The sequence below is a fragment of the Capra hircus genome, chromosome 10 (genome assembly GCF_001704415.2).
Source record: "Capra hircus breed San Clemente chromosome 10, ASM170441v1, whole genome shotgun sequence".
Classification (NCBI taxonomy): domain Eukaryota; kingdom Metazoa; phylum Chordata; class Mammalia; order Artiodactyla; family Bovidae; genus Capra; species Capra hircus.
Window position 1 is genome coordinate 101,018,031 of NC_030817.1, and position 27,161 is coordinate 101,045,191.

Genomic DNA, 27,161 nt, shown 5'->3' on the forward strand with positions numbered 1-27,161 from the left:
GCGATCATGGGATGCACGAGGCGGGGACAGCGGAGAGGTGGACGGGGAGGGGGGGTGGAGGGTGGGTGCACTCTCAGGAGCCAAAGCCCAAATGGGCGAAGGACCCACAGTACTCCCCCTTTCTCCCCCCAACAGACTTCACCCTCGTGGCGGGGGCTCTGGGGCGCAACAGCAGCAAGGCCGAAGCCCGGGGGGAGAGTGTGCAGCGGCGGGCAGACGCCGCTGGGGCACGTGTCCCTGGGGCCAGGACATGCACGCAGACTGGGCCTCGGGATTGAGCCGCCCGTCACACTAGGGTGAGAGCCGCGGGGGGGGGTGGGAAGCGGGCATGGGCCACAGATGTAAGGCTGGGAAGGCACCCCAGGGGGTGGCGGCAGGGTGCCGGGAAACACCGCCGCCAAGGGCAGGATGGCGAACGAAGAACTGAAGATGTGACCCCACCCCACCACACCCGTGGGCCCCTGCTGCGTGGCGCAAGACCATCCCCAAACCCCGACACCCCAAGAGCAACAACACCCAAAGGCCGCTTGCGGCTCAAGGAAGCTCTCAAAGGGGAGATCAACCACAGAGGCCTGGCAGGCCAGGGGACTCAGTGCGACCTCACGTCCTCTTCTCCCCTCTTGTGGGCAGCGTCCACCCAGCCACAGAGGCAGGGGACACCGTGTCTGCACTTAAGGGGACAGAGGGACCAGGGACCCTTCAAGGACAACCCCCAGCCACGGGACCTCCAGGAAGGCGAGCACACGACATGAGCACCCCAGAGGGGTGGTTGATCATCAAGCAATGCTCAGACAGGCGTAGTCCCAGGAGGAACCCAGGGCCGCAAGTGCGTTCAAAGTGTCCATGATCAATGTGTCCTGCAATTCAAATTAATTTTCATAGCTAGCTGCGTTCTTCATTGACACAAGAGCTGAGTGATCCAGCACTAAGAGTTGTAGGTTTTCAAGTGTTTTGTTTCCACAGGAGACCCACCCCTGGCATGGCACATCCCACCTTTTTTCCTTCCCTCCCCAGAGTTGGGCAGGGGTTGCCTCTGGCCAGCCAAGTCAGACAGAAAACAGCAGACTGGAGGGGACAGGAAAGGTTTCACACAATGGAGCAGGGTGTGCTTGGACACCCAACAGGCCCCCGGGTGGGGGGGTTCCAACCCTCCCCCAGGGACGTGGAGGAGCCACACATGCACCTCACACAGTTATGGCCCACACGAGGACTGCAGGGTAGCCCCCTCCCAACAGCCATGGCGGCAGTGACCATGATGCGCCACACCATCCCGGCCCTTCAGAGGATGGCTGAGTCCGGGGGAGACTGGAGGCACCTCCCGACTTTCCGTGGGCCCGACCATCCTGACCCCAAGGCAGTGAAGCCCCCCCCCAGGGGTCTTTAAACCTCCTCGCCAGGATGCACTAGGTAACTGGAAAGGAGTAGGTGGGCAAGGGGCACAGCATGCCCCAAGGACCACAGCCCCAACTTCCACCACCAGCCACTGCATCCCTGCCCGCAGCCATGCTCACGGACCTCAGCATGGCTGGCCTGTGATGCATAGAGGCCTTCAACGGGAGCCTCTGTATTCACAACACAACAGCCAGGTCTCTCCTGCACATTCAGCCTCTTAGAGGAAATCTTGGCTGACACAGGCATCCACAACAGGACTGGGCCTTCCCTGGGATCCTGTGCCAATGAAGGAGCACACCTTGCACTCCCAGGCTCACCCAGCCTCCAAGATGAGCTCCTGGTGGCCACAGGCATCCTGGACACACAGGCGCCTTCTGTGGAGTCCTCTACTGTCATCACAGGGGACCACCCAGCACTCCCTGGGACACTCAGCCTCCTAGAGGAAATCTTGGCTGTCATGGCCATCTAGGACATGCCCTCATCTTCCCCAGGAGCCGCTGTGGAGGAGGAAGGAGTTGAAGAAATCCTGGAAGCACCCTTCGGTGAGGAGGATTACCAGGCCCTCCTCGACATGCTGCCAGGCTCCCCAGGCCCTCGGGCTTAGACGGAGAGGAAGGAAGGGGCACCTTCTTCCCTGAACCCCTTTCAGTTCTCTTTTCCCGGGATGCAGAGCCACGAAGCTCGTGGTGGGGGGCGGTTTGGGGTGAGGGTAGGAGAGAATACAGACAGGATGTCTAACAACAACTTTGGGGACAAACCCGAGAGCTGGATCTTTGGAAAGCTGTGCCTCATCCCCCCCACCCCAAGAGGGACATCCCACCTGAAGCCTCAAGGAACCCAAGTATTGCAGTGATCAAGAGGGTGCCTAAGAGGGGACATGCCATGGAGCCAATAAAGAAATCCCCTGCCCCACACAGGTTCTTTCGGTCTGGCTCCTCTGTCTTCTGGTCCAATTTTTTCAGCAGTCCACACAGGAGAACTCCTTCCCTATGCCAGGGGCAGCAGAGAGAGGGGGAGAGGGAGAGGGAGACAGGGGAGTGGGGAGGTGGAAGTTTGGGAGATGCAGGTGGGAGGGGCCCAGTGGGTGGAGGGAGAGGGTGGGAGTGAAGGGAGAGAGTGGGAGTGAAGGGAGAGAGTTTGAGAAGGCTAAGTGGGAGAAGGAGGGAGGGAGAGAGGAAAGGGAAGCAGGAAGATTTGGGGACAGGGGGAGGGAGAGGGTTGTTGGGGGAGTGGGGGCTGAGCCTGCTTCTGGGACTCAGCTTCAAGCCACCTGCAAACCCTGCAGGTATCCTTAAAATGCTGCATCAAGGACACATTTCCCCTGGTTTCAAGATGCCTGTTCAGGGCAGGTTTTTCATGGTCAGATCCTCTGAGCCAGCAGTAGGGACCTACCCACACAACCACTTTCATGACCATAATCCATGCCCATTTGAACACACATGCCCAGTATATCTGCAAAAGCCAATCATCTCCGTGTCTCTCTCTGACCCATGGAGCATAGTGACTGAGCTCACCCTACCACCAACATCCTCCCGTCACCCACAGACATACAGATGTTATGTCCCATTCCTGAATTTATAGACCCAGTGGTTTTGAAGTACATACAAAACCCTGCCTGTTCTCATGTGAACCCCATGGTTGGGTTTAGAAGCTTCAGTGGCCAAAGAATACATTGCTAATGATGGCTATGGGTGTGGTGTTGTGGTTTGTTCAAGCCACGTTCCTTCTCTACCCCCTCCCCAGGATAGAGCCAGGGCAAAAGGTCTATTCCCGGCTTCGCTTTGTGCACAAGCACATGCACCTGCACACACACGAACACAAGCGCACCATCCTGTAGGACACATTGCGATTCCGTGGACTAGTTCTAGAGGCCAGATGGTAGTTTTCTCCCTTTTGCAGCAGATCTTCCCAATGCAGGAACTGAACCGGTGTCCTGCATTGCAGGTGGATCCTTTACAACTGAGCTATCAGGGAAGACCTGAGCACTGGCAAGCCAATTTCAAGGCCATGCCACCAGGAGAGGAAAGGCTAGCTGATCTCCAGGTCATCTGCCAGCCACCCCCCAGTCCCTCCTCCATCCCAGCCAATGGAGCATCGCAATGAGAATGAGGCATATGTCAGAGGAAGGAGCCCCAGTGAAGGCACAGTCCTCCGGGGACTGGCTTCTTTCCCTTGGCATCTGTGTCCTCCACCACCTCCTCCCCAGGTAGAGTTCTCTGAGCTGAGTGCTCTCCTGCTGTCATGGCCCCTTGGCAGCCTGGGTCAGGGGCCATCCTGCCGCCTGCACAGCCTGAGACACACATCCCGTGGTGGCCCGAATGACCCTATGGTGAAGGCACAGTGCCTCTGCTAGAGCCATAGCCCCAGTCCCGCAAATTTCCAAACTCGACAAGCCTCTTAGTTGAGCTCTTGGCGGACACAGGTGTCCCAGACAAGCAGGCACTTTTCCTGGGGGCCACTGCAGATATGCAAGAGCCCACCCTGTTCTCCCAGGCGCACCCAGCTTCCTAAACTAGCTCTTGGTGCCAATGGGCAGCCTGGACATGATGGGGCCTTCCCTGGGGCTCTCTGCAGATGCACGAGCACACCTCGCCCTCTCAGACTCACTCAGCCTCCAAGACGAGCTCCCGGCTGCCGAGCATCCCGGGCTTGCTGGATCCTTTCCTGGGGTCCTTTACTGTCCTCACAGGGGGCCATTCAGCCCTCTCCGGGTCACCCAGCCTCCTAGAGGAAATCGTGGCTGCCAAGTCCATTAAGGACATACCCCGGTCTTACCCGGGGGCTGCTGTGGAGGAAGGAGTTGAGGCATTCCTGGAAGTACCCCTCAGTGAGGATGAGTACCAGGCCCTCCTTAACATGCTGCCAGGCTTCCCAGGCCCTCAGGCTTAGAGGGAGAGGAAGGAAGGGGCACCTTCTCCCCGAGCCACTTTCAGGTCTCCTTTCCTGGGATGTGGAACCATGGAGGTTGGGGAAGGGGGAGATTTTGGTTGGGGGGAAGAGAGAATACAGATGGGATGTCTACCAATAACTTTGGGGACAAACAAAAGAGGTGGAACTTTGGGAAGCATGGGCCCCCCGAGAGGGTGAGGAGGAAATAGGGAGTCATCTGAAAAGGAATTCAGAATAATAATTAAAATGATCGAAAATCTTGAAAACAAAATGGAGTTACAGATAAATAGCCTGGAGACAAGGATTGAGAAGATGCAAGAAATGTTTAACAAGGATCTAGAAGAAGTAAGAAAGAGTCAATATATAATGAATAATGCAATAAATGTGATCAAAAACACTCTGGAGGGAACCAACAGTAGAATAATGGAGGCAGAGGATAGGATAAGTGAGGTATAAAATATAATGGTGAAAATAAATGAAGCAGAAAGGAAAAAAAAAGAATTAAAAGAAATGAGGAAAACCTCAGGGACCTCTGGGACAATGTCAAACACCCCAACATTCGAACCATAGGATTCCCAGAAGAAGACAAAAAGAAAGGCCATGAGAAAATACTTGAGGAGATAATAGTTGAAAACTTCCCTAAAATGAGAAAGGAAATAGTCACCCAAGTTCAAGAAACCCAGACAGTCCCAAATAGGATAAACCCAAGGCAAAACACCATAAGACAAATAATAATCAAAATAACAAAAATCAAATATAAAGAACAAATATTAACAGCAGGAAGGGAAAAACAACAAATAGCACACAAGGGGATTCCCATAAGGATAGCAGCTGATCTTTCAATAGAAACTCCTCAGGCCAGAAGGGATTGGTAGGACATACTTAAAGTGAAGAAAGAGAAAAAGCTACAACCAAGATTACTGAACCCAGCAAGGATTTCATTCAAATATGAAGAAGAAATCAAAAGCTTTACAGACAAGCAAAAATAACAGAATTCTGCACCACCAAACCAGCTCTTCAACAAATGCTAAAGGATCTTCTCTACACAGGAAACATAGAAAAGGTGTATAAACTTGAAACCAAAAACAATAAAGGAAATAGCAATGGGATCATACTTATCAATAATTATCTTAAATGTAAATGGGTTGGATGCCCCAACCAAAAGACAAAGACTGGCTGAAAGGATACAAAAACAAGACCCCAATACATTCTGTCTACAAGAGACCCACCTTAAAACAAGAGACACACAGACTGAAAATTAGGGCTGGAAAAAGATATTTCACACAAATGGAGACTAAAAGAAAGCAAGAGTAGCAATACTCATATCAGATAAAATAGACTTTGAAATAAAATCTATGAAAAGAGACAAATAAGGACACTACATAATAATCAAAACATCTATCCAAGAAGATAATATAACAATTATATATATATATATATAATATATATATACACCAACATAGGAGCACCACAATATGGCAAATGCTGACAAGTATGAAAGGGGAAATTAGCAATAACACAATAATAGTAGGAAACTTTAATACCCCACTCACACCTATGGATAGATCAACTAAAAGGAAAATTAACAAGGAACACAAGCTTTAAATGATAAAATGGACCAGTTAGAACTAATTGATATTTTTAGGACATTTCACCCCAAAACAATGAATTTCACCTTTTTTTCAAGCACACACGGAACCTTCTCCAGGATTGGTCACATCTTGGGTCATAAATCTAGCCTTGGTAAATTAAAAAAAATGAAATCATTGCAAGTATGTTTTCTGATCACAATGCAGTAAGATTAGATATAAATTAGAGGAAAAAATTATTAAAATTTCCAACATATAGAGGGTAAACAACATACTTCTGAATAACCAACAAATCAGAGATGAAATCAAAAAAGAAATCAAAATATGCATAGAAAGGAATGAAAATGGAAACACAACAACCCAAAACCCATGGGACACTATAAAAGCAGTGCTAAGGGGAAGGTTCATAGCAATACAGGCTTACCTCAAGAAATAAGAAAAAATTCAAACAAAAAACCTAACTCTACACCTAAAGTAACTAGAAAAGGAAATGAAGAACCCCAGGGATAAGTAGAAGGAAAGTAATTTTTAAAATTAGGATAGAAATAAATGCAAAAGAAACAAAAGAGACCTTAGCAAAAATCACCAAAACTAGAAGCTGGTTCTTTGAAAAAAAATAAATAAAATTGACAAACCAGACTCATCAAGAAACAAAGGAAGTAAAATCAAATTAACAAAAATAGAAATGAAAATCGAAAAGTCACAACAGACAACCCAGAAATACAAAGGATCATAAGAGACTACTATACGCAACTATATGCCAACAAAACGGACAGCTTGGAAGAAATAGACAAATTCTTACAAAAGTACAACTTTCCACAACTGAACCAGGAAGAAATAGAAAATCTTAACAGACCCATCACAAGCAGAGAAATCAAAACTAATCAGAAATTTTCTAGCAAACAAAAGCTCAGTACCAGATGGCTTCACAGATGAATTATACCAAAAATTTAGAGAAGAGCTAACACCTATCCTACTCAAACTCTTCCAGAAAATTGCAGAGGAAGATAAACTTCCAAACTCATTCTATGAGGCCACCATCACCCTAATACCAAAACCTGACAAAGATGCCACAAAAAAAAGGAAAGAAAACTATAAGCCAATATCACTGTTAATCATACATGCAAAAATCCTTAACAAAATCCTAGTAAACAGATCCAACAACATATTAAAAATATAATACATCATGACCAAGTGGGCTTTATACCAGGGATGCAAGGATTCTTTAATATCCACAAATCAATCCATGTAAAACACAACATTAACAAATTGAAAGATGAAAACTATATGATTATCTCAATAGATGCAGAGAAAGCCTTTGACAAAATTCAATGTCCATTTATGATAAAAACTCTCCAGAAAGCAGGAATAGAAGGAACATACCTCAACATAATAAAAGCTACATATGACAAATCCACAGTAAACATTATCCTCAATGATGAAAAATTGAAAGCATTTCCTCTAAAGTCAGGTACATGCAAGGGTGCCTACTCTCACCGCTACTATTCAATATAGTTTTGGAAGTTTTGGCCACAGCAATCAGAGCAGAAAAAGAAATAAAAGGAATCCAGATTAGAAAAGAAGAATTAAAACTCTCACTGTAGATGACATGATTCTCTATATAGAAAACCCTAAAGTCTCCACCAGAAAATTACTAGAGCTAATCAATGAATACAGTAAAGTTTCAGGATATAAAATCAACAGACACAAATCTCTTGTATTCCTATACACTAACAATGAGAAAATAGAGAAATTAAGGGAACAATGCCATTCACCATTGCAATGACAAGAATAAGATACTTAAGAATAAATATACTTAAGGAAACAAAAGCCCTATATATACAAAACTATAAAACAGTGATGAACAAATAAAAGAGGACAGAAATAGATGGAGAAAAATACCATGTTCATGGACTGGAAGAATCAATATAATGAAAATGAGTATACTACTGAAAGCAATCTATAGATTCAATGCAATCCCTATCAAGCTAACAACGGTATTTTTCAGAAAACTAGAACAAATAATTTCACAATTTGTATGGAAATACAAAAAAAAAAAAAAGAAAAGAAAAGAAAAAAAAATTCAAATAGCCAAAGCTATCTTGAGAAAGGAGAATGGAACTGGAGGAATCAACCTGCCTGGCTTCAGGCTATACTACAAAGCCATAGTCATCAAGACAGTATGGTACTGGCACAAAGACAGAAATATAGATCAATGGAACATAATAGAAAGCCCAGAGATAAATCCACGCATCTATGGACACCTTATCTTTGACAAAGGAGGCAAGAATATACAATGGAGAAAAGACAATCTCTTTAACAAGTGGTGCTGGGAAAACTAGTCAACCACTTGTAAAAGAATGAAAGTAGAACCCTTCCTAACACCATACACAAAAATAAACTCAAAACGGATTAAAGATCTAAACATAAGACCAGAAACTATAAAACGTCTAGAGGAGAACATAGGCAAAACCCTCTCTGACATAAATCACAGCAGAATCCTCTATGACCCACTTCCCAGAGTAATGGAAATAAAAGCAAAAATAAACAAATGGGACCTAATTAAAATTAAAGCTTTTGCACAGTGAAGGAAACTATAATCAAGGTGAAAATATAGCCTTCAGAATGGGAGAAAATAATAGCAAACAAAGCAACTGACAAAGAATTAATCTCAAAAATATACAAGCAACTCCTGCAGCTTAATTCCAGAAAAATAAATGACCAAATCAAAAAATGGGCCAAAGAACTAAATAGACATGTCTCCAAAGAAGACATACACATGGCTAACAAACACATGAAAAGATGCTCAACATCACTCATTATCAGAGAAATGCAAATCAAAACCACAATGAGGTACCATCTCATGCCAGTCAGAATGGCTGCTCTCCAAAAGTCTACAAGCAATAAATGCTGGGGAGGGTGTGGAGAAAAGGGAATCTTCTTACACTGTTGGTGGGAATGCAAACTAGTACAGCCACTATGGAGAACAGTGTGGAGATTCCTTAAAAAACTTTAAATAGAACTTCTATATGACCCAGAAATCCCACTGCTGTGCATACACACCAAGGAAACTAGAATTGAAAGAGATACATGTACCACAATGCTTATCACAGCACTGTTTATAATAGCCAGGACATGGAAGCAACCTAGATGTCCATCAGCAGATGAATGGATAAGAAAGCTGTGGTACATATACCCAGTGCATTATTACTCAGCCATTAAAAAGAATACATTTGAATTAGTTATAATGAGGTGGATAAAACTGGAGCCTATTATACAGAGTGAAGTGAATCAGAACGAAAAATACCAATACAGTATACTAATGCATATATACAGAATTTAGAAAGATGGTTATGGTGATTTTATATGTGAGACAGCAAAAGAGACACAGATGTATAGAACAGTCTTTTGGACTCTGTGGGAGAGGGCTAGGGTGGGGTGATTTGAGACAATAGCATTGCAATACATATATTATATGTGAAACAGATCGCCAGTCCTGGTTTGAAGAATGAGACAGGGTGCTCAGGGCTGGTGCACTGGGATGACCCTGAGGGATGGGATGCGGAAGGAGGTGGGAGGGGGGTTCATGATGGGAAACACATGTACACCCGTTGTTGATTCATGTCAATGTGTGGCAAAACCCACTACAATATTGTAAAATAATTAGCATTCATTTAAAATAAATACATTTTAAAAAATAATTAAAAAAGAAGATACACTGATGGCAAATACGTACATAAAAATTGTTGAACACCATTAATCATTAGGAAAATGAAAATTAAAGCTACACTGAAATATCACTACATAATAATTAAAATGGCTAATTAAAAAATCCCAACAACACCAAATGCTGATAAAGAGGCAGAAACAACTAGAACTCTAATGCATGTCTGGTGGGAACACACTGGAAAATATTTTGTCTTGGTAACATTTTAATGAAATTAAACATATACTTATCATAGTATTTAGTAATGTCACTCCAAGGAATGAAAGAGAAATAAAAATTACTCTTTGCAGAAAAATTTGTGTGCAATAATTGTGCTTACTTGGGTTTGTAATATAAACGTTAATAGGAATGGTGAGAGTGGATAGTCTTGCCTTTTTGTTTGTAGTCTTGACTTTACACAACCTTGTCTTAATTACTATACCCTTGTAATTCTTAATACGCTGTAAAAAGCTATGTTTTCTTTTCTATCACAATCCATGGCTCCATTTGGCTCTTTCTTTCTCTATATTAATTTTATACTCAATTTGAGAAGTTCTACCCAAAATATGAAGAATCATAACTGGAATTACATAAATTAACTAAGTAAAAATGAAATTTATATAATATTGCAAATTCCAATACATAAATTTGGACTTTCTCTCCAATAATTCTAGCCTTTATTGACTCTGTAACAAAATTTTATAATTTCCCCTGCGTAGATCTTTCATATCTTTTGTCATGTTCTGCTAGGTATTAGCTTCTATGCTACTGTATAATTAGCATGTCTTCTTTTTTTGAAAGGAAAGAGAAAATAATATTTCTGATGTATTTTTAAAATTTGGTTATCAAGGCACAGCAAAATTGTGCTTATATGACAATCTCTTCACATTATCCCTAAGTATATTAACAAGACAACTAAATCTTTTCTTTACCCTTTAATTGAGATCTAATTGACATACAAAATTATATTTGTTTCAAGTATATAACATAATGATTTGATATTTGTTATATATTGTGAAATGATCATCATAAGTTGAGATAACATCCAGCCGTGTTTTTGATCTTAAGGGAAGGACATTCAGATTTTTAACATTAAGTAGAGAGGTAGCTGTAGGTTTTTCACAGATGCCCTTTATTGTGATAAGGAAATTATATTTCCCATTTTGCTGAAAATAATAGATGCTGAATTTTGTCAAATTCTTTTTACACAACAATTGAGATGATCATATGATTTCCTTCTCTAGTGTTCTGATCTGGGAAACAATATTGATTCATTTTTAAATGTTGGATCAGCCTTGTATTTCTAGCATAAACTCCACTTGGTTATTATGTGTTATCCTTTTAAATGTACCTTTAGATTGAATTTACTTATATTTTATTGATAATTTTAGCATCTATTCTCATGGGAAATGTCCTGAGGTTTTCTTTTCTTATATCTTTGTTTGGACCTGGTTCCTGGTAATACTGATTTCATAACTGAGCTGGAAAGTGTTCTCTCCTCTTCTGTTTTCCAGTAGAGCTTGAGCATAACTGACATTTACTCTCTAAATGTTTGGTTGATTTTGTAAATGAAATTACCTAGGCCTGATTTTCCTTTGTTGGCAGTACTGTATTGTGTTTTGATGAGGATTTGGAGCTTTAGAATTTACCAACCTCAAATTCATGTGTAACTATTCATTTCTCCCTATATTCTCTTTGAATCTCAGTTTCTTCATCTGTAAAATGGGTCCTTGCGAGATGAAATAACAATATACATCAGTTGATTATCACTGTGCTATACTACGTTTGTATATGTTAACTTCTTCATATTTTAGTATTATAATACTTACTACTTTTACAGATAAGAAAACTATTACAAATGGAAATTAAATAACTTCCCCAGGGCTACTCAGGTAGCACATAATGAGGCCAGGATTTGAATTGAGCCTGTCTGGTTCCACAGTCCTTGCCTTTAATCACTAAGAAGCACTCACTATAATAATTGCTAACTCATTGTTGAGTATTTTTGAGTAATATATGTAAGAACTAAATCTGTGCTAGTTCAAGGTTGGTGTTTAGTAAACTGGTATGCGAAGAACTGACTCATTTGAAAAGATTGAAGGCAGGAAAGATTGAAGGCAGGAAGAGAAGGGGATGACAGAGGATGAAATGGTTGGATGACATCACCGACTCAACGGACATGAGTTTGAGTAAACTCCTGGAGTTGGTGGTGGACAGGGAAGCCTAGCATGCTACAGTCCATAGGGTCATAAAGAGTCATGACTGAGTGATTAAACTGAACTGATTGCTATTCATAAGACAAATTAATATTACTTTGAACAAAGTCAAGTACTTCAAAATATTTTCAACCTGTCAAAGACATTTTATTATAGGCAATCAAGTACATTGTATTGAAACTTTATGACAGTGAAATTCCATACATATTTAGTGCACTTTAAAAAGTGATATTGTGAACATCGAACCTTAATAGGAATAGCAACATGAATTTTTGCCCAGTTCAACTCTGCCCTTTTGTGTAATTCTGGTAACTAAACTTCTTGAGAAGGTTGCAAATCCTTAGAATAATAAAAGGAACAGTAACTGTTTCTACCACTTTGATCTTAGTTGTTGATTGGCTTAAAAAGAGAAATATTTGATCCATGTCAATGTATGGCAAAAACCACTGCTGCTGCTGCTGCTCCTGCTGCTGCATCGCTTCAGTCGTGTCCGAGTCTGTGTGACCCCATAGACGGCAGCGACCAGGATCCCCCGTCCCTGGGATTCTCCAGGCACGAACACTGGAGTGGGTTGCCACTTCCTTCTCCAATGCATGAAAGTGAAAAGTGAAAGTGAAGTTGCTCAGTCGTGTCCGACTCTTCGAGACCCCATGGACTGCAGCCTACCAGGCTCCTTCACCCATGGGATTTTCCAGGCAAGAGTACTGCAGCGGGGAGCCATTGCCTTCTCCGGCAAAACCACTACAATATTGTAAAGCAATTAGTCTCCAATTAAAATAAATTTATATATTAAAAAGGGAAGAAAGAAGTATTTAAAGGTTCTTGGAAGAATTTAGCTAGGAATAATGTTAAATACAGACATTTAGTGTTATAGTTTAAAAATTAGAATCATTTATATTAACATTGAGTATATTATTACATAAATATTTTGATTTGACTGTGAACAATGTATTTACTATGACTTCATACAGAGAGACGCCATTAATGTCAGGGTTTCAGATCTTCCTGGTGATTATTTAGGTTTAGCATATTTACTTTATTTATTTTAGCCCATGAGATGATGACTACCATATGCCAAAATATTCAGTTCAGTTCAGCTCAGTTGCTGAGTCGTGTCCAACTCTCTGTGATCCCATGAACCTCAGCACGCGAGGCCTCCCTGTCCATCACCAACTCTGAGGGTTTACCCAAACTCATGTCCATTGAATCAGTCATGCCATCCAACCATCTCATCTGTCATCCCCCTCTCCTCCTTCCCTCAATCTTTCCCAGCATCAGGGTCTTTTCAAATGAGTCAACTCTTTGTGTTAGGTGGCCAAAGGATTGGAGTTTAAGCTGCAATATCAGTCCCTCAAATGAACACTCAGGACTAATCTTTAGGATGGATTGGTTGGATCTCCTTGTAGTACAAGAGATTCTCAAGAGTGTTCTTCAACACCACAGATCAAAAGCATCAATTCTTCAGCACCCAGCTTTCTTCACAGTCCAACTCTCACATCCATACATGATTACTGGAAAAACCATAGCCTTGATGAGATGGACCTTTGTTAGATATTACTTTGCTATCTAATATACTATTTAATATGCTACCTAGGTTGGTCATACCTTTCTTTCCAAGGAGTAAGCGTCTTTAAATTTCATGGCTGCAATCACCATCTACAGTGATTTTGGAGCCTCCCAAAATAGTCAGACACTGTTCCCACTGTTTCCCAATCTATTTCCCATGAAGTGATTGGACCAGATGCCATGATCTTAGTGTTTTGAATGTTGAGCTTTAGGCCAACTTTTTCGCTCCTCTTTCACTTTCATCAAGAGGATTTTTAGTTCCTCTTCACTTTCTACCATAAGGGTGGTGTCATTTGCATATCTGAGGTTATTGATATTTTCCCCAGCAATCTTGATTCCAGCTTGTGCTTCCTCTAGCCCAGCGTTTCTCATGATGTACACTGCATATAAGTTAAATAAGCAGGATAACAACATACAACCTTGACATACTCCTTTTCCTATTTGGAACCAGTGTGTTGTTCCATATCCAGTTCTAACTGTTGCTTCCTGACCTGCATATTGTTTCTCAAGAGGCAGGTCAGGTGGTCTAGTATTCCCACTCCCCGGCAGACCTCCTCAGTGTCTTCCTCTTCCTCTGGGTCTCCCCTGAGCTGGGGTGGGGACCCGTGCAGCAGCTAGAGGCACCAGCGGGACGCAGAGGCCAGCCCGCTGGGGCCCTGGCAGACCTCTCCGGTCTCTTCCAAGGAGTCTCCCAGGGCTGGGACCCAGATCCCGCGGAGCCCCCCAACGCCCACAATTCCTGGCCACCCTGCATCCCGCCGAGACCCCTGCAGGTGGCAGACCCCAGCTCCCTGGATCCCTGGTAGACCACCCCTGTCTTGTCAGCGGAATCTCCTTTGGGATGGGGACCTGACCCTGTGGAGCCCCCCGAGGCCTCCAGCTCCTGGCCACCCTGCAGCCCTGTGAGGGGACGGCAGGACACAGAGGGCAGCCCGCCGGGTGCCCCGTGGCCCTGGGAGACGTCCTCCGTCTCTTAGGCAGAATGTTCCCTGGACTGGGGCCCTGAACCTAGTGAGCCCCACGTGGGTCCCAGCTCCTGGCCACCGTGCATCCAGCCGAGACCCTGGTGGGTCACAGATGGCAGCTCCCTGGATCCTTGGCAGACCTCCCCCATCTCGTCAGCGGAATCTCCTTTGAGCTGGGGCCCTGACCATGCGGAGCCCCCGAGGCTGCCAGCTCCTGGCCGCCACCCAGCCCAGCAAGGGGAGGGCGGGATGCAGAGGGCAGAGGGTCTCTTCAGGAGAAGGTTCCCTGGACTGGGGACCTGAACTTAGCGAGCCCCCCGACGCCCCCAGCTCCTGGGCTCCCCGCCCCTCTCCGAAGGGCCAGTGGGAGGAGGGGCCCAGCCCGCCACCGCTGCCGCCTCACTCGCTGCTGCCGCTGGGCCTCTGGCACACCTTCTCTGTCTCTTTGGCAGGGTCTCCCCAGAGCTGGGGCGCAGGCACCTGGGAGACCCATGGGGCCCCCTGCACTCCTCCGCGGCGCCGACTGGAGGCAGAGCCCAGGCCGCCGCCCGGGCCCTGGCAGACCTCCTGCGCCTCTTGCGGGGAGTCTCCTCTGGGCTCTCCTGCAGCAGCAGGCTGGGGCTCTCCCATGGCTCCCGCTCGTCTCCCACCACCCCCACACATCCGCCGCAGTGGCCCGGGTCCAGGCTGGAAAGGCCCGTTCTGGCACAGACCTCATGGCTTGACTCCCTTCCCTTTGCTCTTTCCCCAGCAAGGACTCTGGCCTCTTGTCCCGGGCTCCCATGCTCATTTGACTTCCCACTGGGATGTAGCCAGGGTGTGCCCACACCTCCCGCTGAAGGTTTCTTCCTGCCACGCCCTGGCCAAGGGTCTGGCCCACCGCGGAGCCTGGGTCTTCCCGGTCTCGCCAGGGTGCCCGTCAGTATGGAACACCTCCCCGCCACAGCGGCCCTCCCGCGACGCGGCCTGGCTGCTCACACCCTTGCCCTTCCGCTTGCTACTGTCGCGCCCTGGCGCTCAGGAGGGGAACCCTGTCTCACCAGATCTCAGCAGCCCTGCGCCATTCTGCCAGACCAAGGGGTCCTGGCGCGCCCGGGCCCCAGGAAGAAGGAGCCCCGGGCGGGCTCGCCGGCACCGCTGCAGAGGATGCCGACCTCCCCGGCCCCCTCCCGCCGCCTGCCGCCTCCCAGCTCCATGCGCACAGGCTCCACATCGCTGCTGGCCTCTTCAGCCCCCCAGCTTCTCGCGCACATCCAGCGGGGGCAGGGAGAGGAGGGCTCTTTGTTGCCAGCACCCCCTCCCCGCTGAAGCCCTCAGCCGGCAGTCCGGCCCTTCCTCCCTCCCGTCGCCTCTCAGCATCTCAAGCCAGCCTGGTCGAGCTCAGAGGAACCATGTGTCTTAACAGAAAGAGAAGGAGGGCGCATGGGTGCAGCCTAGCGGGGGCACCCACTCACTCACCGACCCTTGGGTCGCCACAGAATGACCACGGTGCTGCTGGTGGGTGGCGCTGGGACACCGGGGCCCTCAACCAACCATGAGACATCTAGGCATCCACCAAGAGCTAAGAATACAGACATCATCGACTTGCAAACCCGATCCGGAATTTGTCGACCCGGCCGTTTTGAAGTACATACAGACCCCTGACTTTTCTCCCGTGAAACCCCGTGGTTGGGGTTAGAAACCTGGCTGGCCAAAGAATCCATTGCTACGGATGGCTGTGCAGGTGGCGCTGTGGTTCCTTGGTTTCTTTGCGATTCCCTGGGACCTGTTCAGAGTGAAAGGACAAGTGCCTCTCATCGTCCGTCCCCCACGTTGCTTCACGCAGCCTCTTCCTTCTTTGTCTGCTCCTGCCTCCTGATTTCCTCCACCTTCTCCTCTCTGCCCTCCATCTCTTTAGGAAAGCACACACTCTTTCCATGTCCCGTTGCTGGCACAGGTCAGGGCTTTGTTTTGTCCAGAACGTGCTTGCTGCCTTCCTTGGTTTAGTGGACCCTCCTTCCTGAGAGGAGGGCGTACACTGTCTCCTTTCCCGGGGTTCTCTAGGGCACTTGGGGTGTGGGCTGGGCTGGGGCCGTGTGGGCATCTGGCCCCACCTGGAAAAGCCCTAAATGGTGTGATCTGCCATTGGAGACTCTGGCCCATCAGGTCTCTGGCAGTAGAATTGAGCTCCCGGCAACTCAAAGGCCTGGGGTGGTGGACTGGGACTGCTGTAGGGAAAGGACGCCATGAGGGCCAGGAGGAGTTGAGGAGGGACATGGGAAACGCAGGCGAGGGAAGCGAGGGATCCAGCTGGAGGCACTAGAGAGAGCCTCCAGTGCCCGGGAATGCCTGGGAGGAGCCAGCCAAGGCAATTGAGGCCAAGGTATGTGTGAAATGTGGAAAGGCAGGAAAGCCCAGAGAGTTTCTGGAGGCAAGGCAGGCTGGGAAAGGGGGTGTGGGTGGCTACTTCAAAGGGGCCTAGGGGAATTCCCTGGCAGTGAGGCCTCTGTGCACTGCTGATGGCCCGAGCCCGGGGCTGATCCTCTCTGCTGCGTGGCAGGGCCTCAGATCAAAGCCTCGAGTGGCCCACCCAGCCCAACGTGGACCTTGGGGTTCTGTGGCACATGCTGTGCCCATGAAAGCCCACTCGCTCCATGGGATTCTTTTCCGCCCCCTCCCCGCCTGCCGCCCCTGCCCCTCCGGTGGGCTGGTAACTGATCCCAAGAGGAGGAAAGACAGCATTCGAGCCACCCACCCTCGTGACATGGCATCCCGCCCCATTGATCCTGCCAGGGCAAAAGTTCTATTCCCTGCTCCGCACATGCCTGGCCAGGCACGCACGCATGCACGCACGCACGCATGCGCACACAGTTCTGTCTGACGCTTTGGGACCCCGTGGACGAGTTCTGCAGGCCAGATCGTAGCTTACTCCCTTGGGCAGTGGATCTTCCCAACGCAGGCATCGAACCGTGGTCTCCTGCATTGCAGGTGGATCCTTTACCAACTGAGCTATCAGGGAAGCCCCAAGCACCGCCAGGCCAAGTTCAAGGCCATGCCCCCAGGAGATGCCAGGCTGGCTGGACTTGGCCTCATCCTTCTGCCACCCGCCGGCCGCCCCCACTCCCCCGCCCCACGTCCCAGCAAAGGGCCCGTCCCGGCCTGAATGAGGAGGCATACATCAGAGGAACGAGCTCCAGTGGAGGCACAGTCCTCCGGGGACTGACTTCTTTCCCCTGGCCTCGCTGACCTCCAGGATCAGCTGACTGGTTCGCCCCGTGCAGAAAAGCGTCTTCTCCAGAGGGGGGATGTGAGGAGAAAACGCCTTGGGGCAGACACAGCAGCTCATCGGCCGACCACACACCTTTCTTTTTCCCTGGACAGTTTGGGTGCTTGACAGAAGTCTTCATGCTGAGGAAGCCTGGTGCCGAAGACCAGGGCGCAGTTCCCATCTCTGCCAGGGGCCTTACCCCATTTCACTTCTTCTCGCTTAGGGCGGGAGGGGAAGTGCAGTGAGCCTGACCTGAGCTGCTTGATCCCCCGGCAGGGCCTTCCACTCCACTGCTGCCACTGCAGGTCCAGGGCGGCATCGCCAACTGCGCCTGGCAGGACCACCCCTCACAGCCAAGCTCTCCTTGGCTCCAGCCACCCTCTTCAACCCAGCCCTCCAGACCCAAGAACGCTGCAACTCCTGGGTGCATGGTGGGGTGGGGTGGCGAGGGATGAGAAGGGGAGATGAGGTTTTCCTTTTTGAAAACGATGCCCATGGCCATAGGGCGCTTTTACCCAGCTTAGTAAGTGGGACGAGGAGAGGGGGTTGGTGGGGCATGGTGCGGTTGAAGTTTGAAGGAAGTGCTTGCTATATATCCCCAGGCAAACTGGAGTAGAGTAGCCTTTCTCTGGAGAGACTGCTCCGGCCCACACGCGCTGGGGGAAAAGGTCATTGCACCCATCCTAGGCTATTAACCATCCTGGTTTTCTGGAATTCCCCTGCATCCGGCGGCGGACAATTTGTGCCTCCTCCTCTGGTCAGTGGCCAGAAGAGTGCATTGGTTCAGGCGTGGGCAGAGGCATGGGCCTAGGCGCCACCTCTTTTGCCTCTCAATCCCCGCCTACCGCCCACTGCATTTGCCCCCCTCCCCCCCCTACCAATTTACTTAATACCTCACCACTGGATCCCTGGGTCTCAATTTTGCCTCTTCCAATTGTGGAATGCTCTCCTCTGGCGGGAAGGGTTAATAGTGGGAAGAGGAGCTCTGAACAGCGGGTGCGGCCCTTCGGTCCTCTGGAGCAGGAGTAGTCATGGCTGCTGTGCTGCTTGGTCCTTGGGCCCAGCCATTGCCGGGCCCGCTTTGTCTCTGCTGTGGGTTCCGAGCTCTTCAGTTTTAAAACCATATCTAGGGGAGCAAAAGGCAGACAGGCACATTAGAAATCGTGATTGTCCAGTTCAGGTGCTGGCGCCTCCGTGGTGCCCATTCTAAAGCCCGCCTTGCTGCCCAGCCTCTGGTCTGTTAGGCCCAGTGAGGCTCCTGCAGGGCTGTTTTCTGCAAATGAATCCCTTGACCCTGGGAAATGAGGGGTGCCCGCATGGCCACAAGCGGCCTCAAACCCTCCACTTGGCCCACCAACTTTTGGCCCCTCACCCCAAGCCCCAGCTCCAGCCCGAGCCCACACCTATGTGCATCCAGCTCCAAACGCTCTGCTGGGCTGAACCCTCCTGACTCCTGGGCCATGTCCTGTGCCCATGGGCTGACTGGAGAACTTACCTGGATTCGAGTTTCTGGGGTTCCCATATGACGAGCCAGTTCTTTCCTGTTGGTAATCCCCTGGAAGAGATCCCTCGTGAAGGTTTGCACAAGGTACCTTGTTTGAGAAGGAGAGAATGACTGTCCACTTTCTCCAGGCCTCTCTTGCCGAGTTTCCTACAAAAGAAAGAACACACCGAGAGGAGAGGACGTTCCGGCCCGTGGAACGGTCACAACACAGATACCCTAGACGGTGTGGAGGGAAGGGAGAGTCCCACACAACTGAAACACCACAGGTAGCTCTGCAGCCAGGGCAGGGCTCTAAGGAATATAGCCACAGAGGGATCGGGTCCCTGGATCCATCATGAATGCTTCCGTGTGCAAGCAAACACACACACTCCATACACATGCATGTCCCTGTGTCTTGCCCCTAAGTGCCCTGAAGCATGCCCCTCGGCCAAGGTTGCCTGGGAAGCCGGAGCCTAAAGTTCCTGATGGGGGCTGGGGAGGGTGTGCAAAGCGGGACCCAGTGCTGCCCGCCCATGCAGACTGGGGTCGTCATGCCCTGACTGGGACACTGATGGGGGAGGCAGCACCAGTTAGCCCTGTTTCCTCCTCTTCCCTGCACTGACCACCCCCAAACCCCCCTAACCCTTGGTTTTTCTGGGCTTCCTGTGGCCATCCACCAGCAGAGAGAATTCTCTTGTAAGAGGGGGACGGTTTGGCACCCCCACTGGCGGACTTGCTTTCGAGAATGCTGGCTAAGTTACCTGGAGAAGAAGACTGAGGTCGAGGAGGGGCTGTCGGTGGTGTGGTTGTGGATGTTGGCCCTCCTTCCCCTTCTTGGTTCACATATTCAGACGGCGATTGGCTCTGCTTTAACTGTCTTCTACGCTGGTTTTGGAACCAGACCTAGGGGCAAACAGAGAGAATTCCTTCTCAGGAGAAAGGCCACCAGGTGCTTTCAGCTTACTCGGATCAGCATGGAGAGACTGAAAGAGAGGACGGAGGTAGAGATGGGGGCCTACCTGAACTCTGCTTTTGGCAATGCCAAGGTCTCAGGCCAGCCGTTCTCTGCTCGCTATCCCAGAGTAGGGGTTCTGTTGAAAGATCGTTTGCAGGGTGTCCTTCTGGCTGAGCTTCAGAATGAGCCTCCTCCTTGGAGATCCTGTGGCGACAGGGCCTGTGGAAAAAGAACAGGAAAGGAAAATTCTCAGAGGATATGGTGGAGGACTGGATGGAGGAGCCCAAGCGTGCTCCTTCCCCAGGGGACTTGCCACTGTGCCTGAGGAAACACAGGAGCCTGGGGACAGGTGTGCATTTGGAAGTCACTTGGCTACACCCCAACAGCCCGGCTGACAGGCAAGGGCGGTGGGGACATCCCCCACCCCCACCCCATGCCGGAATGCAAGAAACACCAGCAGGCAGAACGGAAACCAAACCCAGCCTCAAAACAAAGGCAACAAGAAATCCCACCCACCGAAGACCACCACACTATCCTGCCACATGTTTCCACCCGTCTGGGGGAGATGCCAGGGAGATGTCTCAATGGGGCTGCTCCCAGATTTCCCTCCATGACGATGCCAGTGGGAGGGAGCCTAGCTTCCCAGGGCTGACATGAGCCAGGGCCATGTTTGACGTCACTAGTGGAAAAGGAAAGGAAAGGGAAGGAAGCCGAAGTGAAGCCTAAACCCCAAACGCCTGACGGAAGGCAGAAGGCACTAGGCCCCTGAGGAGAGGAAGCCACTGAAGGCGGCAAAGCCACAGCGCTCCCCCGACTCCCATTCCCAAAGGAAGATGTGAGGATAAAGGGCCTCATCCCAGCACAGCACCCCCTCCCGACCCCCTACCCCAGCCCCCCGCACCCCGCCCCCCGCCCCCTGACACAACACCATCTTCCCAGAAAAGAGAACGGAGAAGCCATATGTGTGCCAAAGGAGCAAGACGAACGAACGATGCCTCTTTTGGGCACAGCTGACGCCTGGGAACCATGGGACCGGCCGATCGGTTCCTGCCATTCTTGGTGGTGGGTGGACACGTTTTCCGAGCACCCTGGGCCGTGTCATCTGCAAATCCCTGAGATGTGATCCGATCCCAGGGACCGAGCACAAACATATCGCTTGAGGTGCTGGAGGAGCCGCACGAAGCCATGGTGGGAGAGCCACATGGATGCTGCAGACTGCTGGCCTAGTGGGCGGGGACCCAGCAGCTCAGGACTTTGGAAAGCGGGAGGAGGCTCCACCCCTATTTAAGTAAACAGGGTTTGGGTGCACAGACGGAGGGGATGCCCCTGGCCTCGTTGCAAGCAGACACCCTGGACAGAGTCCCATGGAGCGAGTGGGCTTCTGTGCCCCAGACCGCCAAGGTCCCCGTCGGAGTGGACAGGCAGTTCGGGGGCTTTGGTTTGTGGCCCTCCCACGCAGCGGGGGGTGGGATCAACCCCGGGTGGATCAATCAGGGGCCCTCAGCAGTGCCAAGAGACCTAATGGCCGGGAACGCCCCTAGGTCCCTTTGAAGTGGCCGCCCACGCCCCCTTTCCCAGCCTGCCTTGCCTTCCAAACCACCCTGGGGTTTCCCAACTTTTCTCATTTCACAGGTCCCTGGGCCTCGATTGCCCCCTGCTGGCTCCTCCAAGGCATTCCTGGACACTGGAAGCTCTCTCCAGTGCCTCCACCTAGATCCCTCCCTGTCCTCACCTCCGTTTCCCACCGCCCCTCCCCAACTCCTCTATGCTCTCTTGGTGTCCTTTCACTGCAGAAGTCCCAGAGCACCACCCCCGAGGGCTTTGAGTTACCTGGAGCCCAAGGCTCAGACCAGAGACCTGAAGGGCCAACATCTGGACCGGCAGCTCATGCCATTTGGGTCTTTTCTCATGTGGAACCTGAGGCTCACACCTCCCCAGGCAACCCCCCAGCCCAAGTGTCCTGGAGATACCTGCCAAAGGGGACAGTGTACCCCCTACTGTTGGGAAGTAGGTTCCACTAATCCAACGAAGCAACATGGGGGATGGACGATGAGAGACACTTCTCTTTTTGCTGTGAACAGGGCGAAAAGAGTGAGTTGAAAAGAAACGGATGAGCCACATCAGCACACCCCCAAGCGTCTTGGGCAGTGTATTCTTTGGACACCCAGGTTTCTAAACCCACCACGGGGGTTCACATGGGAACAGGCAGGGGTCCATATGGACTTCGAAACCATTGGGTCAATGAATTCAGGAATGGGTTTGCAGGTAAACAACGTCTGTATGTCTGCCGGTGACAGGAGGATGCTGATGGCAGGGCGAGCTCAGTCACCCCATACTGGGAGGAGGGGTCAGAGAGAGACATGGAGGGGACTGGCCTTTGCTGGTATGCTGGGCATGTGTGTACACGTGGACATGGTCGAGTCTGGTAGAGAAAGCGGTTGTGTGGCCAGGTCCCTCTTGCTGGCTCAGAGACTCTGACCTCCGGACACCCTCCCAGAGCAGGCACCTTGAAACCGAGGGCAACGTGTCCATGACGCAGCATTTTAGGGATACCTGCAGGGTTTCCTAGGGGCTTGACGCTGAGTCCCAGGTGCGGGCTCCACCCCCTCCCCTCCCCCGACCCCCTCTCCCTCCCACTGTACCCAACTCTCCCTGCCTCCTACCCTCCTTCTCTCTCCCTCTCTCCCTTCACCCTCACTCTCTCCCTTCACCCCCACCCACTCCTGCCACCCACTAGGCCCCTCCCAACTTGCATCTCCCAACCTTTCCACCTATTCACTCCCCTCTCTCCCGCTCCCCCTCCCTCTGCTCCTACTAGCATAGGGAAGGAGTTCTCCTGGGTGGACTGCTGGAAGGACGGGACCAGAAGTCAGAAGAGCCAGACCCAAAGCACCTGTGCAGGGCACAGGGGTTTTCCTCTTGGGTCCATGGAATGGTCCCTCTTTGGCACCCTCTCGGTCACTGCCATGCAGGGATTACTTGAGGCTTCAAGTAGGGTGTTCCTGTTTGGGGGTGGGGCCCAGCTTCCCAAAGATCCAGCTCTCGGGTTTGTCCCCAGAATTGTTGGTAGACATCCTGTCAGTATTCTCTCCTCTTCCCACACATAAAACCGCCCACCTCCCCTTCCCCGAGCATCCCAGGCAAGGAGACCTGAACGTGGACAGGGGAAGAAGGTGCCCCTCCCTTCCTCTCCCTCTAAGCCTGAGGACCTGGGGAGCCTGGCAGCATGTCGAGGAGGGCCCGGTAATCCTCCTGACTGAGGCATGCTTCTAGGATGGCCTCAACTCCCTCGTCCCCTGCAGGGGCCCCAGGAGAAGACCAGGGTGTGTCCCGCGTGGCTGTGGCAGCCAAGCTTTCCTCTAGGAAGCTGGGTGATCCGGGGAAGGCTGGGTGGGCCCCTGCAGTGACTGAAAAGGACCCCAGAAAAGCACCCAGCGAGCCCGGGATGCCCGGGGAAGCCAGGAACTCGTCTTGGAGTCTCGGTGAGCCTGGGAGGGCGAGGTGTGCGCGTTCATCAGCACAGGGCCTGAGGGAAGGCCCTGGGGCGGCTTGGATACTGGTGGCAGCCAAGATTTCCTCTAAGAGGCTGAGTGTGCCAGCGAGAGCTGGTTGTTGCCTTGCGACTGCAGAGGCCCCCGGGGAAGGCCCCAGCGACTCGGGGACGCTCGTTGCTGCCAAGAGCTTGTCTAGGAGGCTGGGTGCACATGGGAGGTCAGAGTCCACCCCGTGGTCAGCAGCGGCCCTCGGGAAAGGTCCTGGCAAAGACGGAACGCCCGTGTCGGCCATGAGCTCATCTAGGAGGCTTGTCGGGCTTGGAAGGCTGCGGGGCTGGATCTGTGGCTCTAGCTGAGGGGCCGTGCCTTTACTGTAGGATGACTCTGGCCAGCGCGGGATGTGTGCCTCTGGCTGTCCAGGAGGCAGGATGGCCCCTTGCCCAGGCTTCCGGGGGGCCAAGATGGCAGGGGAGCACGCAGCCCAGGGAACTGCTACCTGGGGAAGAGGTGGTGGCTTCCCGCATGGCGGGAGAGCCACTGGGCTGGGCTGGACTATGAAGATCATCAACGGATGGCCCACAGAGACCCCAGAGGCAGTCCCGTGCACACAGAATGTGGGGGCCCCAAAAGGAGCAGCTTCGGCCGCCAAGGGTGGCATGCTCTCCTGTGGCGGGGAGGGGCGAAGGGGAGGAGAGGTGTTCTAGACAGCGGGTGGGGCCCTTCGGTCCTCTGGAGCAAGAGTAGTCATGGCTGCTGCACTGCCTGGCCCTTGGGCCCGGCCATGCTGGGCCCGCTCGGGCCCTGCTGGTGGTGCTGAGCTCTTTGGTTTTGAAACCATATCTAGGGGAGCAAAAGGCAGACAGGCACATCAGAAGTCGTGACCATCCAGATAACCGTGCTGGCCCCTCCGTGGTGCCAATTCGAAAGCCAGCCTGGCCACGTGGTCTCTTGTCTATCAGGCCCAGGGCAGCTCCTGCAGGGCCGTTTTCTGCAAACGAATCCCTTGGCCCTGGGAAACGAGGGGGTGCCCGAATGGCCACAAGCGGCCCCAAACCCTTCACTCAGCCCTCCGACTTTTGGCCCCCTCCCCTCAAACCCCAGCCCCATCCCCAGCCCAAGCCTACTTGTATCCAGCTCCAAACGCTCGGCAGGGCTCAATCCTCCTGACTCCTGGGCCCATGCACTAGCTGGAGAACTTACCTGGATTCGAGGTTCTGGAATTCCCGTCTGAAGAGCCGGTTCTTCCCTGGCGGCAATCCCCAGGAAGAGATCTCCTGTGAAGGCTTGCACATGGATCCTTGTTTGAGAAAGAGAGATTACTGCCCTCTTTCTCCGGGCCTCTCTGGCTGAGTCTCCTACCAAAGAAAGAACACACCGAGAGGAGAGGACGTTACGGCCCGTGAAACGGTCTCAGCACAGACACCCTAGACGGTGTGCAGGGGAGGGAGAGTCCCGCACACCTGAATCACCACAGGTGGCTCTGCAGCCAGGGCAGGGCTCTAAGGAATACAGCCACAGGTGGATCGGGTGCCGGCATCCATTGTGGATGCCTACGCGCGTGCACACACTCCACACACGTGCGTGTCCCTGTGTGTCTCTTTCCTCCTCCTGTCTTGCTGCCGAGTGCCCTGAAGTATGCCCCTCGGCCAAGGTTGCTTGGGCAACGGGAGCCTAAATTTCCCGACGGGGGCTGGGGAGGGTGTGCAAAGGGGGACCCAGTGCTGCCCGCCCTCGCCAACTGGGTGCGTCATGCCCCCTATCTGGGACACAGATGGGGGCGGCAGCAACCAGATAGCCCTGTTTCCTCCTCTTACCCATGCCACACCCCCCGCCACCCCCACCCCCTTGGTTTTCCTGGGCCTCCCATGGCCATCCACCAGCAGAGAGAACTGTCTGGCAAGATGGGGAGGGTTCGGGACCCCCTCTAGGGGACTTGCTTTTGGAGAACTCTAGCTAAGTTACCTGGAGAGGGAGACTGAGGTCGAGGAGAGGGTGTCAGTGGCATGGGCGTGGACGTTGGCCCCGCTTCCCCTTCTTGGTGCACATATTCAGACGGCGATCGGCTCTGCTTTGACCGTCTTCTGCGTTGATTTTGAAACCAGACCTAGGGGCAAACAGAGAGAATTCCTTCTCAGGAGAAAGGCTGCCAGGTGCTTTCAGCTGACTCGGATCGGCATGGAGAGCCTGAAAGGGAGAACGGGGGCAGAGATGGGGGCCTACCTGAACTCTGCTTTCGGCAATGCCAAGCTCCCCGGCCAGCCGTTCTCTGGTCGCGATCCGAGGGTAGGGTTTCGCTTGAAAGAGCGCTTGCAGGGCGTCCTTCTGGCTCAGCTTCAGAAGGAGCTTCCTCCTTTGAAATCCTGTGGTGACAGGCCCCGTGGAAGAAGAGCAGGAAGGGCAAAGTCTCAGAGCACATGGGGGACGGCTGGACGGAGGAGCCCAAGCATGCTCCCCGCCCAGAGGACTTGTCCCTGTGCCTGAGCAAAGCTGGGAGCCTGGGGGCGGGTGTGCATTTGGAAGTCACTTGGCTACACCCATACAGCCAGGCTGAGAGGTAAGGGCGGTGGGGACATCAACCACCCCCACCCCATGCTGGAATGCAAGAAACATCAGCAGGCAGGAAGAAAACCAAACCTAGCCCCAAAACAAAGGCAGCAAGAAATCCCACCCACTGAAGACCACCACAGTATCCCACCACATGTTTCCACCCGACTGGGGGAGATGCCGGGGAGACTTCTCAATGGGGCTGCTCCCAGATTTCCCTCCATCACGTTGCTAGTGGGAGGGAACCTGGCCTTCTGGGGCTGACATGAGCAAGGGCCATGTTTGCCATTACTAGTGGAAAAGGAAAGGGAAGGAAGCCAAAGCAAAGCCCAAACCCGCAATGCCTGAGGGAAGGCAGAAGGCACTAGGCCACTGGGGAGAGGAAGCCACTGAAGGTGGCAAAGCCACAAAGCTCCCAGAAAGCCATTCCCACAGGAAGATGTGAGGATAAAGGGCCTCATCCCAGCACAGCACCCCCTCCCGAACATCTCCAGGCCCCACATCCCGCACCCCGCACCCTACACCCTGCACCCCACCCCCGACACTACACCATCTTCCCAGAAAAGAGAACAGAAAAGCCATATGTGTGCCAAAGCAGTAAGACAAACGAACAATGCCCCCTTTGGGCACATCTGACACCTGGGAAACATGGGCCCGGCCGATCGGTCCCCACCATTCTTGGTGGTGGGTGGACAAGGTTGCTGAGAACCCTTGGCCGGGTGATCTGCAAGTTCCCTGAGATGTGATCCAATCCCAGGGATGAAGGGCAAACGTTACGCTTGAGGTGCTGGAGGACCTGCAGGAAGCCATGGTGGGAGAGCCACACAGACGCTGAAGACTGCTGGCCTAGTAGGCAGGGACCCAGCAGCTCAGGACTTTGGAGAGCAGGAGGAGGCTCTGCCCCCATTGACGTAAATAGGGTTTCGGTGCGTAGATGAAGGGGAAGACCCTGGCCTCTTTCCAAGCAGAGACCCTGGACGGAGTCTGGTGGAGAGAGTGGGTTTTCCTGGGCGGGCACGGCCTGTGCCCCAGACCGCCAAGGTCCCGGTTGGGGTGGGCGGGCAGTTCGGGGTCTTTGGTCTGTGGTCCTCCCGCACAGCAGGGAGTGGGATCAA

The 27,161-nt window shown here is 51.3% G+C and overlaps 1 protein-coding gene and 1 long non-coding RNA gene across 2 annotated transcripts; both read right to left on the reverse strand.

Annotated features, from left to right (window-relative positions):
• Positions 18,472–20,788, reverse strand: LOC106502507. The gene is made up of 5 exons (XR_001296124.2): positions 20,525–20,788; positions 20,073–20,227; positions 19,815–19,956; positions 19,066–19,221; positions 18,472–18,696 (listed from the first exon to the last, which is right to left on the reverse strand). It is a non-coding gene; the product is annotated as an uncharacterized LOC106502507 (long non-coding RNA).
• LOC108636900 (double homeobox protein 4C-like) lies at positions 23,204–26,953 on the reverse strand. Its single transcript, XM_018053793.1, has 5 exons — positions 26,824–26,953; positions 25,723–25,862; positions 25,465–25,606; positions 24,703–24,857; positions 23,204–24,166 (listed from the first exon to the last, which is right to left on the reverse strand). The coding sequence occupies exons 1-5, from the start codon at positions 26,951–26,953 to the stop codon at positions 23,204–23,206; spliced, it is 1,530 nt and encodes a 509-aa protein (XP_017909282.1).